General features: G+C 41.5%; 1 protein-coding gene across 1 annotated transcript in view; it reads right to left on the reverse strand.

Moving 5' to 3' along the window:
- XPOT (exportin for tRNA) overlaps window positions 1-15,052 on the reverse strand; it is a 3,393,313-nt gene that overhangs the window by 960,225 nt on the left and 2,418,036 nt on the right. Inside the window, exon 18 of the mRNA XM_044088045.1 lies at window positions 456-741. Coding sequence (XP_043943980.1) covers window positions 456-741 — 286 coding nt within the window. The remainder of the gene's footprint in view (window positions 1-455; window positions 742-15,052) is intronic.

Below are 15,052 nucleotides of genomic sequence, written 5' to 3' on the forward strand. Positions count from 1 at the left end.
CAATGAAATCCGCGAAAAACAGTATGAATTTCAAAACAGTAAATTTTCCTTTTTTATATTTACATTATACTCAATGATTTACATTTAATCTAAAAGACTTAAAAAAAACATTTATTACATTAAGTTATACTCAATTTTAGCAGCTCTCAATATTAAAATCCTGGATATTGAAACCTTATTGTTAAATCCTGTAAATTCAGTAGTATTCAACTTAAACCGCGAACATAACTCATGATATTCCAGTGTGGCTTCCAATGGGCCACCTTCTTCTGAAACTGGAACATTCTTCAAGACAAAAAAAAAATCTTCTAAAATTATAACATTCAAAGGAGTGTCAGTTTAAGGCATTCTTCATCTCAACCACACTTTTAAATTTCAACTTTATTTAACTTTTAGTTGTTAGCACTGCATATAAAGAGAAGCATCTACAATAAAATATAAAATGGGGTTGATACCTTGAATTTGGCAGTAATCTGGTTAATTAGTGGGATGAATTCTTGTAAATCCTTTGCTTCGCAATCTTTAAGCATGTGTTCTGAGGCAACAGGAATAAATGGAAGAACTTCTTCTTCTAAGCAGATAATCATGCGATGGAGAAAAGTTCGAACACCACTTCTCAGTACTTCTTTATGCAATGGGCAGCTAAGAGCTGGCAGAAATGTTTCTAAACATTTCAGATACACTTCAGAACAGCCACACTGCTTCACAGTCTGTTTATTGCTGAAAGCCTTACTGGTGCGACTGAAAAAAAAAAAAAAAAAAAAATGAAGAGCTACAAAGGTTCTTTTTTTCCAAATATTCAATTTAATTTACTTTAAACTTCAAAGTCTGGTTAAGAGAATGTTTCTCATAAGCTGTGGGGCCAAGAAGCATAAAGATTTAAGACAAAGAACATGTGGAAAATGGCTAGTAGCCTCTTACCCACTAGCCATCTATAATGTAGTCAATCTCATGTATTTTTTTTCTGTCAACATTTCTATCAAGTCAGCAAGCTTTTAATATATCTCAGGATTAAGGTTTCTGAAGTTGTAAACATTTGCATACATCAATGCCACAGCTTAGTACACATTTCAAACATGTTGACAACCAAATACCAAGTAGTCACTTGTACAGTAATTTAAAACAACTAAGTTAAGCTAGGCCCTAAATCCAGTTCCTTTTCCCACAGAGCATTATCCTCCCTATTTAACAGTCCCTACAATCTGTCTGTTTTCTCTCACACATACAAACGATTTTGGTGTTTCTCTCCTCGTACAGTATTTCTTTGTTATTCAGCTTCCTCAGTGCACAGTATGACCAATTTGGATGAAATCTTGCAATACTTTCTTTAGAAATTTGACTGCTCTGTTCTAGGGTGCTATTTATCACATTTTAAGGTTTTTGGGTCTTAGAAGTACACATTGCCCAGTGTCGCTAGCCCTTAATTTGCCCCTTTGCCATTATAATAAACCTACTTTGTCACTGAAGAGTTAGAGCATATTGCTAGCTACTGTAGGAATAACCTTATTAATTTAAAAGGAAAATAGCTCAAATGGTGAAGTGTTACATTGCTCTGACTATAGTGTACGAGGTCCTGGGTTCGAAACTTGGCAGGGCTGATTAATTTCCTATGAACCTATATTCACCCCGGGGATCACTCCAGTTGCTCTACTCTACTCGACAGAGGCACTGGGAACTAAGATCGGGTGGCACGATGTCAAGGTAATCCTATGTGCTAGGTTTGTAAAGGCTCCAGAGCCATTAATGTAGTATATACCTATGAACCTATGTATTACTGATATTGCTGATGACAATGAGAATGGCATTCAGAATGCCTTTGTTACTGTGTCTTGATTGCATGCATCAATTCTGCCTTCATATACTGCCATGTATTAATACTGCTATTTTCCTGGCATATCATGTCATCACATACACGTGATGGCATGTAATAAAAATATTGAAAATACAGGCAAGAAGTCATAGTATTTAAAATATGCGCCCCTACTTAAGCAAAATGAATGCACAGTTAAGGTTTGCTTTCCTAGTAGAGACACCTCTGGAATGTTCAATAGCAAGCATGCAACATGAGACTGAAACATAGGACCTTACCTAAAAAGACATTAAGCTAACATCTGTACTTAATTCTGTTTCCTTCTTTCAACTTACAGACATTCTATTACTGAGCAAACAATCATGGTTGAATGCCTCTAGCAGTACTGTTGCTTTTAACCTGGTGTTATCAGTATATTTGATCATAACTACATTCAGCAGAACTTTTAAACCACAGCTGTACATAGTAAAGAGATGAGTCCCAATACAATTCCCCAAGGATCATCAATACAAAGTTGAACTGTCTCACCTGTGTTATAATTCTCAAACAACACTGGCATAAAGAGATACAGACAGGACAACTCAAGTAAACTGAGTTCAAGCAGTAGCTGTGGCAAGCAATGGAGACCGAGTGAAGAACAGGAATGATGAAGCTTAGTCTCGGTGTCTTTCTTTGGAAGTGTGATTGTGTGTGAGTGATTACAGCACACACTCATGGGTGAAGTTTGACTACAGACTGACAATTATAAGGAAGGCAAGGCCACCTGATCCTGTCACATGTGCCATGAACAGGCAGTGTAAACACCCACTGCACTCCAATACCATGGGCACAATAACCACGTAGTGGGATGAGGTAGGGCTTGGGTAACCTCTTACACATGTCACTCAGAGATAGTTACAAAATAAAGGACTTCTCTCCAGCTGGTTGCCAGAACAATATTAAGCTGATACAACTCCGCCTAAATAGGGCCCTACTTGGTGAAGGTTACCACCAAGACTTGTGCGTCCCTAGATGCTGTAATTACCCTACTCTGCTCAGTCCAGGAACTTCCCAGTAAGGGACAGATCCAGGACTTGACCAAAGGTTGCAGTGGATCCTAGAGGAAGGACACAGCTATACAAGCAAAGTATAACAAGTCAATATTAGTTCTAAGCATCTACAAACCGATTACACTAAGTATTAATATATCATGAGTGAAGGTACTGTAGAATTACCTTCAATGGAATTCATAAACAAATACTGAGTCACAGCAGATGAAACTGCATTAAGCAGCCACATTCAAAATGGAGGCAATTCAGAGACGCACTTTGTGTTACAAAGCAAAAGACAGTAAGCAAACTATGACAAAGAGAATATAAGACGGAAATGAGCAGTATTACTAAATGTGGATCATGGTGAATGCAGATAAAGGCAAATAATATGGCTGCAATGTTGACAAATGTATAAATTTGGTGCAATGAAACAAAACCACCAGAGTTGCTCAAGACAGTAAAATCCTACTGTTCTGAGAGCGATACCATGAAACAATACATTGGGGGGGGTTAACCATCTCTTTGTACATGTATATATGCATGAGTCTGTTCCTGCAGCTGATAGCCACAACACTGCACCATATCACTCACAGCCCTAAATGCAGGAGCCAACTGAGATGCGTCATTCTTGTATGCAAATTCATGGAATGAGTGAAGTACCCATCCCCATGGATACCAAGGTATGTACAGCTTAGAGAATACTGGATGGTGGAACCATCCGACAATGAGCAGGGGACATGATAGGTCTATCTCGAGCATTTGCCTCAAAGAAACCACACCAGTTTCATGATGTCATTACACATCATGTAGTAGAGCATATGTGGTTCCCATTTACCACAGAGGGAAGAAGCAGCATTCCATAGGCATGTTATTAACCCATTTCCACATGGTAATGGGAGCCATTGACTGAAAGTAAATTGCCATCAAGGCCCCAACTGGGGAAGAGGGATAAAGGAATTTCAAGCATAAAGGATTCAATACCATCAACTGCCAAGTAAACTACAAAGCACATGGTTTAATACACAGTTTGTCACTGTGCCATCCAAATAGTACCCAGAACTTCCACAAATGCCCCGCACGTAACTTATACAATCAGTTTGTCTGGAGTGAATTCCCACAGGATTATCTTACTGGTGATGCTGGACATGCCCTGGAGACATGACCAATGACACCAACAAGAAACCAACATACCATGTCAGACAACACATACACCACTTGCCCATCATAGACGAGAAACACTGTTGAGCATGTTTGAATTCACAAAGCCCTGCTTCTGCTGTCTTTCACTATGACAGAAAAATATGCAGTAAAACATTTGCTGTCTTCCAGTATTACACATTTTGGTAAGCAAACAGAGAGAATAGGGGAGCAGCAGGTGGTGCCTGCTGAGGAGGTCATCAAGGAGGCAGTTGCAGAAGATGATCACATGCAGACGGCATTTATCTTACAACTATGAGCAGAAGATGTCCACATGCAGATGGCATTTATCTTACAACTATGAGCCAGATTAAACATACAACAGTGCACTGATGCATGCAACACTACTACAAGGGTATGCTGTACCTAACATGGACTGGCCACACTGTGCATTAGAAACAGGCTTCCCAAGCAACAGTATACTGACAGCATGGCACAGGCTAATCATATGCACAGGTGGAGAGGGCCAGTGATAGGTTTCAACAAAGGACAGTGTGTGTGTGTGTGTGTGTGTGTGTGTGTGTGTGTGTGTGTGTGTGGACAGTGGTGCTGGTAATGCTGTGGGTGAATTATCTGTCACTTTATCTGGGGAGTATGAGGAGGAAGATTGGTCAGGGAAGGGGTGGTGTCCCCACTGTGGTCTACTTGGGGTGAGGTGGTTGGTGCTGGTGGGAGTATGTGCATATGTATGGCAACATCTCCAGCAGAAGATGTGGCACAGTGCTAGTGTCCGATGGTCAGGTCAACCACATCCACAGGAGATAAGCACACAGACTGCATACATCCTAATTTATACGGGCACACTGTAAGAGGAGTGCTCCATCAATATAAATAGCATAACACTTAAGCACAAACACCCCATATGCATCTGCATCCTGTATTGCTCTCAACATAGGCCGGACATGTGAAGGTGTCTGAACTAATGAACATAGACCATGCCCACACCCAGCCACCAGAAGTGGAGGAGGACTAGCTATGAGAATGGCAATGACCACAATGGGCGGGTCCACAGGGATATCTGCAGCTTACAGACTCCCTCTGCTGACTTTCAAATATGCTACATAAATGGGCTAGGCCCTCTGACAGGTCATCACTTAGACTAGGTACTACCACAATCTGCTTTGTTATTGCTGCTTTGGTATCTGCCTCTCTGTGTAGTGACTGTATACATACATTAACTAGTGGTCATAAAAACACTCAGCTTGGTGGGGGGGGGCAATAGCTATGGGTCTGACAGCCTACGGTACACCACCTCCTGCTGTCCTCAGACATGTTCAATGAAGCTGACAGCAACCAAGGATGCCTATGGAGAAGAGAGCACACTCTGTTGGCATGTCAGCCAATTCCTGGCTTTTTGTGGCATCCTAGGACCGATGGGAGTGTTGTACAGTTGCAGGTGTTGTACCCATTTAATGGGGGATGGGATATGACTGTCACATGACAGTACAGTTGTGTACACTTACCATAAATGTAAATATTCAAGTGTATTCACTGTTGCAGTCATTATATTTGGGTAATCTGCTGGCAGGTTGCCATCAGTTGGCCTGAAAAACAAAGTCTTGGGTCCTGCGTCGGTTGCTGTCTCCTCTTCCATGACGTCAGGTCGTCAGGGGTATAAAACATGCAGCCAACGCCATCTTATTCAGTTTTTCTTGCCCCAGACATCAGGTGCCCCCCAAATGGGGAGCAAAAAAAAAAAAAAAAAAAAAATATATATATATATATATATATATATATATATATATATATATATATATAAATAAACAATAAATATATAAATATTTTTAGAAACAAACTTTACCTTCAACTAAAAGCAAATACACCACAAAGGCTTTTGAGTATAGTGAAGGAAAGAAAAGGTATAGAATGGGGGATGGCGGGTGGGTAACCCAGACTGCAACAGTGAATACACTCATACATCTACATTTATGTTAAGTGTACACAACTGTACTATGTTCTTCGTGTTTCACTGTTGCAGTCATTACATTTGGGTAGAATCCCAAAGCTATGGATGGGAGGATGGAACTAAACAGCATTAGGAGCGGCTATAAGGCCCTGCAGGACTGCAGTGGCAAAGCCTGCCCGAGATTTGGAGAAGAGAGGTAAATGATAATGCTTTGTGAAGGTATGAACAGAGCTCCAAGTAGCAGCTTCTAGAATGTCTTTGGTTGGGAACCCTCTGAGAAAAGCTGCTGAAGTAGAGGCAGCCCTGGTGGAATGTGATCTGATCCCCTTGGGCAAAGGTTTACTATGGTGCAAATAGCAGAAACAAATGCAGTGGCTTATCCATTTAGAAATAGTCTGCTTTGATATAGCCTTTCCCTCTGATCCTGCAGCAAATGCTACCAGTAGTTGCCCAGACTTTCTTAGAGATTTGGTCCTGTTTAAGTAGAATCTTAGTTGTCTGTGTACATCCAATGAATGCAGAATCCGCTCCCCCTTGTTCTGCGGATTTGGGTAAAATGTTGGCAGGTGAATGGTCTGGTTAAGAGCCACACTGGATACCACCTTAGGCATAAAAAAAGGATTGGTACTAAGGGACACCCTGTCCGGGTAAAATATAATGAAAGGCTCCACTGCCATGAGAGCCTGTAGTTCTGAAACCCTTCTTGCTGAAGTGACTGCCAAAAGAAAAGCTGTTTTAAAAGATAGAAATTTTATATCTGCAGTAGCTGCTGGTTCAAAAGGAGGCAGGGTGAGTTTTTCCAGCACAAAACTGAGGGCCCATGCAGGAGTTGGTGCTCTTCTGGGAGGCCTTAAATTTTTGTCCCCTCTAAGATACTGTTTAATCAGTGGATGAGAAAAAAGGGGAGGCTCTGTGTTGTAATGAGCCGAGATGGCAGAGGCATGGATTTTTATTGAAGAAAAAGACAGGCCCTTGTAAAGCATCTCAGTTAAATATTGTAAAATCTGAGGAATATTGGGCTTTGCTGTATCTATTCCTTGCGCTTGGTTCCAAGCACAAAATCTCTTCCATTTATCAGCATAAGATTTTCTAGTACTAGGCCTTCTGGCTTCCAAAATGACATCCATCACAGATTTACTGAGAGGTGTGGTTTGAATAATTAGTTGATTAGCCATGCTGCAAGATTCTGAGTTTGGAGCTGAGTGTGCAGAATTTGATAATTCTGCTAAGACAGAAGATGAGGTATTTGAGGTAAGTACCATGGCGGAAGATATGACATGTTCCTTAGAAGCGGGTACCAGCGCTGGCGAGGCCAGTCCGGAGCAATTAGGATCATATTTGATTTTTCCTGTCTGACTTTTAGTAAGACCTTGGAGAAAAGAGGCAGAGGGGGAAAGGCATAGACTGATATGTTTTTCCAGCTGAAGGATAGAGCATATACTTTCCATGCTTTTTTGTGATGAGCTCTTGTGCAGAATTTGTCCAACTGATAATTTTGGGGAGAGGCAAATAGATCTATGTCTGGGCTCCCCCATTTCTGTATTAAGATGTTGAAGATTTGTGGATCTAGTTTCCATTCGTGTGGGTCCATAAGATTTCTGCTTAAATCGTCTGCCAGAGTATTTTGCTTTCCTGGCAGGAATTGAGCTTGGAGATGTATTTGGTAAGTCAAGGCTGTGTTCCACAATGCCATGGCTAGTCTGCAGAGGGGGTAAGACTGTGTACCCACTCCTGCTGGTTTATGTACCACATAACAGTGGTGTTGTCCGTCTTTACCATTAGATGCCCTGTAAGAATGTGGTCCTTGAAGGCTGTCAGAGCATTCTGTACAGCTAACATTTCTTTTTGATTGATATGCAGGTGCATTTGACTTGGGTTCCATTTGCCCTGAATGCACTTCCCTGCCAGGTGAGCCCCCTATGCATAGTATTTTGCATCTGTTGTTAGGGTTTGGGCGGCAGGGGGTGGTGTGAAAGGTAGTCCCTTGTTTTGGTGGCAGGCCTCTGCCCACCAAAGGAACTCTAGGCGTAGGCAAGGTATGACAGGAATCACTGTTTCTAGGTCTTGAGAATGTTGACACCATAGACTTTTTAGATACCACTGTAGTTTCCTCATATGCAGTCTTGCATATGGAATTACAAGAATGCAGGAGGCCATGCACCCCAAGGCTTGCAGTATTTGTCTTGCAGATAGCAGGGTTTTTGTGGCCACTTGTTTGAAGTATGTTGTCAAATGAATTGGTTTCTCTGGAGTGAGGTAAGCCATCTGGGAAGTTGTATTCAAGCTTGCTCCCAGGAATATAATTTGTTGACAGGGTACCAGGTGTGATTTATTTTCGTTTATGGTGTACCCCAGACAAGTTAGAACCCTTTTTACAAAGGCCAGATGATTCAAAAGTATGTCCTGGCTTTCTGCCTGAATTAGACAATCTTACAGGTATGGGTATATTTGAATATTTCTTTGCCTGCAAAATGCAATAAGTGGAGGTAGGCACTTTGTGAATACCCTGGGTGTAGTAGATAAGCCAAAGGGCAGTGCAGAGAACTGATAGTGCGTGTAGCCTGCTTAGAAGCGTAGGTATCTTCGGCAAGATTCCCTGATTGGGATGTGCAGGTATGCTTTTTTAAATCTAATGTTGCCAACCAGGCATCTTTGCCTAGCATAGGAAGTAATTGGTGAAGAGTCAGCATCTTGAATTTTGGAATTTCCAAAAAGGTGTTTAGAGTAGACAGGTCCAGGATAGGACACCATGAATTGTCTTTTCTGGGTACCAGGAAAAGTCTCGAGTAGAAACCTTGTCCCTTTTCCTCTTCTGGTACCAGTTGAATAGCCCCCATGCTTAAGAGAAAGTACTTGTTTTGGGGCCCCTGCCCACTGATTTGGGGGTAGGTACTGCCACCCACTTAGTGTTGGCAACATGTGGAAGTGAAATCTGTATCCCTGGGACACTATATTTAAAACCCATTTGTCCTGTGTAATGAGTTCCCAATTCTCTGCATGAAGAGCAAATTTTCCCCCCAAAGGGGTAGTCATTTAAGTGCTTGGAAATTTTAAAAAGGAAGTCAGTGAGACAGTTTACCATAGGGGGAGTCTTATTATTCCCAGATTTGGAAGTGGAGGCCCCCCACTGCTTAGTTCTGTGTATCCCCTGGGATTGAAACCTGGGGTTTTTGCTGTGTCTCTGTTTGGCTTGAGAAGACCTGGAAGGGGCTGGAAAGGACTAAGTCTTAGAGGGCCAGTGCCTACAAAATCTAGGAGGCTGAACATGTAAAAAAATCTTTAACAGTTTGCATAGATTTAGCTTTATCTCAGCCTTGTTGCCAAACAGGTGGTCTGATTTAAAGGAGCATACCACAATTTAGCTTTAACATGATCAGGCAAAGATTGATCCTTAAGCCACGCATGCCGTCTGAGCACAGACCCAGTAACAGCAGCCCTGCAAGAGGCCTCTAATGAATCAAAACCACATTGCAAAGTATGTTTTCCAACTTGTTCAGCAGAATGCATTAAATCCTGTAATGCTTTATTTTCCACACAGTCAGGAATCAAAATCATTTTCTGTTTAAGCAGTCCAATAACATGTTGCTGATACTTTAACATATGAAATTGGCAGTTTAAAGCCCTAATGGGCAAGGTTACAGAAGTGTAAACCTTCCTACCCTATCCATCCAGCACCCTGGAGTCTCTATCGGAGGGGATAGGATTTTTAGCAGTAGAAGCCTTAATGCTTTTGGGCCCCTGAGAAAGTCTCTGGATCTGCAATAGGATTTTTGAAAAGGAACTTGTGGGACTCAGGGGACCCTGTAGTATCTGTCAGGTTTTCTGGGAGCAGGAGGCAGGGAATCAGGGGCCAAACTAGATTTCAAAAAAGCATCATCAACAATGTCTAGTACAGGAGGAATAGCTAAAGGCCTATGCTGAGGTAGAAGGAGGAAATCCCTAAGCCTCTTTTTTGAATCAGAAAAATCCTGGCTTCTGCAGTGGAAATGCTCCCTTAGAGTATGTAAGGTTTCCCCAAAAGAAAAATCCTTAGGAGAGGAAGCAGAGGGAATGGAGTCCTCTGCATCAGAATCTTCATAAGTAGATAAGGGCAAATCCAGACCATCAGAAGAATCAGAAAAAACAGAATCCTGATCAAAAGATTCATAATCAACTTCAGTCCTAGGCCTCTTAGAAGGGGGGGTAGGCTACCCCTGATTAGAGTTATTAGATCTTCAGCCATTCTTATCATTTGTTTTTTAGGCATAGAGACCTGAGCATGTGGCCTGGGCGTCATTTTTTTAGGCATGGATCGAGAATTTAGGCCTAAGTAAAGAAGGAGGCATCGGTTTAATATGCAAGTCCGTAGGCCTGAATACACCCTCAGAAGCCGGTGCCTGCACAGTGGCTCCAGACCCATCCAAGGTAGAGACATCCACGGGTTCCATATCTGAAGCATCTCACGGCATACCGGATTCAGAATGGGTCTCAGTAGAGGCGTGCGAATCAGAAGTAGCTGGTATCAGGGGCTGCGAAAGCACCTCACTGAGTAACGAACTGACGACTGGTTTAGGAGACGTGTCGTCGGCAGTTTTGGACCTCGGCAGCCTGTCTCTGTCTTTATCTTTGCGTTTTTTCAGAATCCCGGTAGTCGGATGGCTAACCGACCACATTTCCGGACAATTAAACAGAGAACCGAAATATTTAGATGCGAAAATATATACAGATGACGGATAGTGTGCTGATTAAATAAAGCACAAAACCGACAGCAAAGCACGTTGTGGTCAGGGCCTAGGCAAGGAATACAGTACGGATGAAAATCTTTATGAGGTATTTGCTTTCCACAAGTAATGCAATTATTAACTTTTACTGACATTAGTAAGGAGCAAGAAGAATTCGGTTCTGAAACTCGAAAACGAAAATCTCAGGAGTCGGCCGACCGGCACTTGCCAACTGCTTCTGCTTCAGGCACAGCACGGCAAGAAATACTGATGTAATGGAATCGGCTGCATGTTTTATACCCCTGACAATGTGATGTCATGGAAGGGACAGCAACCGATGCAGGACCCAAGACTTAATCAGGCCGACTGAGGGCTACCTGCAAGCAGATAACCCAAATGTAATGACTGCAACAGTGAAACACTAAGAACGTCAACACAGATGACTAAGTTAGAATGCTAATGTAACAAGGATACAAAGTCTACAGAAAAGTAAGAAGTAACATTTTTGCACTTATCCCCTGAGCAGACCCGAGCCTGAAGTGGAGAGAGGTAAACAAGATCTGAAGGGTTAGAGGGTAGCTAGGGATTATGGAAGTGGGAGGAGCTCGAGCCTAGGATCTGTCTGATAAGTTGCTGGCTCAGATCTGATGTTGGATCCTATGACCCAAGAGTGAAGAATAGAGACATGGATAACATCAGATCCTTTAATTGCCCCTGTCCGACATGACATACCCACACAAGCGTTACCACCCTACCTGCCACATACACAAAGAAGGCCACTTGATAACATGCAACACCACCACCACCCTTGCTCGCACATCTTCCATTAAAGGCATATCACATTCTATGCTTACTCATCATCATTCCTCTTGGTATCATGTCATTGCATAGTAAAAGTTTAGTTTTTCTCTATGTACCCGTCCAGTCTGGGTGAAAGGCAGACATGGACACAGGCAAAATAATGTTTTTTCCCCCCTATTTCCTATCCCTCCTTCCCTTATAATTTATTTAATGTTTCTTGTTATATTTTTCTCCATTTACCTTACTATTTTATGTCACATCAGACATAACAGTGCCTGTGGTGCAGCAGTGGTCCCTAACTCCATAGTCCTGCTCTGCTAGGCCTCCATCTTCCTCCAACACTGCCTCTTAAGCAGGTGATGCAAATCATGTAGTTTGGGGGGGGGGGAATGCAGGGCTCACTGGTGGCCTCCAGCAGTTTAGCAGTTTATAATAGGGGTTAAGGGGGAGGTAGTCTCATCTTCTGGCATCATCACTGATACGTCCGATTTTACCCAGCAGTAATCACAGGAGGTGATATTGGAAGTCATTTGACACCCATATTGACTGCCAGGGGAATGTCCTTGTGCAACTTGTAGAGTTGTGCCCCCGTGTTGGCTGGCATTATGTAGTGTGCCACACAAGATAAGAATTAGTGGGAATGGCAGTCACTGACGGGACTAACCTCTGCCTGGGTACTGCCCAAGGCAGCAGGAGAGACAGATAGAGAGACAGAGATGGGACCCCATTCTATCTCCAATCACAGTGTTTCTCTGCCTTGTGTTTTCACCTCCCCTTCTGTTTGTAGTCCATTTCCCATAAACATCAACTGTACTCCCTCTGTCAGCATGCGTCTATCCACTGTCACCCCCACCCTGACTCAGCACCTCACCTGGTGGTGTTTGTCTGCCCCTGCTTCCATCCCTATATCTTTGTTTCCTTTCCCCTTACATTTTCCCTAACTACTGTTCTTAGAAAAAAAAATAAAAAATGATAATAAAAAAGGGCACTCATCCCGCCAAAAAATGTTACCCTTTCTCCCCTTCCCCACTACTACATCTTCCTTCCCAGTCTCCTCCTGTATGTTCCTCTGCTTGTCCTTCCCCCATTCTGACTTTCCGTTACTCCAATTTTCTCTCCATTTAAATGAATAAACGTAGTAGGAATCTTGCTTTAAGCCATGCACTATGGCTTACAACATTTTTAGTGTTGCAAAGTTGTACTTGCGCATGCACAGATTCACGTGTTCTTATTATGCCCACTACTGTTGCTCAAGACGTCTGTAACCATACCTGCATTACACTTCTGCTTTCACTGCCAAGGCAATTTTTGAAGATGGATTTCTTAATTACTTAACAGATGAGCTGATAATTGCCTCCTACTCAACTGACAATTACCTTCAAGTCATGCAGCACTGCTTGGCATTATAGAGTTAGACTTCACGCATCCATGTTGGGCATGTTTCTGAATACCATGCCTTGTGTTTAAAAAAAAGTGCTGTCATTTCATTCTAAGGGCATTCCAAATATATAAAATGTGGATCAATGTCTAAATGGAACAACATCTTTATTACCTCAGAGTGTTCTAAATTGTCAAAGTCTTAACTATAAAAAAATAAGCAGTATCAAATTTAAATCTATGCATATTTAGATCTTTTACAAACTTAAAAAACAGCATGCCAAGAACATCCTTATCTGAATGCATACCAATGTGTGTCTTACATTAGGAGGGTGGCTTAATGGTTACGGTGTTTGCCTTGCAAGCACAAGGTGCAGGGCTTGAGTCTCACAAGGGATAATTGGCTAGGCTTAAACATTATGCAATTACATTAACATAATCAACTACTGGTTCAAAAAATCTGGCACATTTCTGAATATTTCTCATAACAGCTACTATATGCATTTAGAAGACTGATCTTGAGAGGTTGGTACTGCTGCTCTTAATGGGAAAAAAAAAAGAGGACTGAAATTCTTTCAAAAGATATTTAATGTCAATGTTTTCTAAGCCTTTTACTGACAAGTCCTTTTTTTTTTTTTTTTTTTTGATGCAGGCAAAAATGTTTTTACTTTTACTGGTCTTGACTTTAGCATAACCTCTCTTCTGATACCTTCTGCCTTGATCTCTTTTAGCTTCCTGAATTTCATTCAACCTGAATTCTTGCTTTTAAAAAAACATCTATTTATCATTTTTTCATAATTTCCTCTCAGATCTTATGAAAATATGCACAGATGAACTGTTAATCTTCCAAATTGCCTGCTGGTTTGTGGGTTATATGTGTGCATGTGCAAACATCCTTTAATGAACTACTGCAACACTCAGTATTTTAATAACTGCCTTTTGTCTGGTGAGTACTGAAACCCCCACAGATAAACTTTTTCTCTTTAATGTTCTGCATATGCAAATATACTTCCATACACATTTTTTTATTTCCATTTACATTTTTACCAGCATAAATAAAATGCACAGCGTTATCCAAATATCAAATGACATTGGGATTGGGAGGGTGGCCTAATGGTTACAGTGTTTGCCTTGCAAGCACAAGGTGCAGGGCTTGAGTCTCACAAGGGATAATTGGCTATGCTTAAAATGGCTCGTAAGGGCAGTTGGCTTAGTACGAATCTATGAACCTATGAAAAAGAGAAGTTATGTACTTACTACATACTGGATTTTCACTATACTTAGTCTGTATTGATTGACCTGTGGGATTACTCATCATCAGGAGGATGTGACCAGCAACCTCTGCTTCTCTAAAATGCGTGAGCTCCTTCCCTGTGCCTATAATGCACCTGTCTTCCCTGAATTCCTCAGACTGTTTGCTGCCTAGAGAAGAGGTAACAGGGAAGAGGAATAGGAAGTGCTTACCCAGGGTGGAGTTGGTCTTCAAAAGACATCTGCAAGATCTGTTTTGTCAATATTATCTGAATTTAGAGGAGAATGGTGGGTGGGCTCTCAGAGCTGACAGGCTAAGGTTAATGAAGATCCAGCATTATATTAAGTATATCATTTTCAGTCTTGCATTATCCTGTCTGTCCACATCAACCTGTGGGACAAAGTCTCCAGATATACATTTCTGGGTGAAATCAACACATGATGTTCTTGAGGATAACCGTTCTGATGGAGGACCTAGATCAAGAACCACATTCAGCTTACAATGCTTTACAAATATGTGCAATGTTGCCCATGTTAACAGCACAAATATCATAGCAAACATTTTTCTAAGAATGCTGCAGATGCAGCAATAGATCTTGTAGAGTGCATTTTAGGTTTTACAAATTAAGGTATTTTTTCTGAAAGGTGAATAAATGTAATGCAGTTAGGACAACCGTCTAGACAAGGTAACTTTTGGAACTTACTGGCTCAACTTAAAAGATGGACAGGAGAAGTAAAGTTTGTCATCTTTTCTGATAAAATTTTGTTTACACCATACCAAAGTGAACTGTATACATCCAGATGGTGTAATAAATACTCCCCCCTTTATTAGGATAATGGGGAGAAAGAATGGAAATGGATAGTCTTAAAAAGGGCTTTGAAGTGACCTTAGGCATAAAAAAGGGCTGGGCCTCAGAGAGAGACTATCCTTGGGAAAAACATAAGTATGGAGGTTTGGAGGACAAAATGTGCAGTTCAA

This window comes from Protopterus annectens, chromosome 11.part0 (assembly GCF_019279795.1).
Source record: "Protopterus annectens isolate FY-2018-M chromosome 11.part0, PAN1.0, whole genome shotgun sequence".
Classification (NCBI taxonomy): Eukaryota; Metazoa; Chordata; order Ceratodontiformes; family Protopteridae; genus Protopterus; species Protopterus annectens.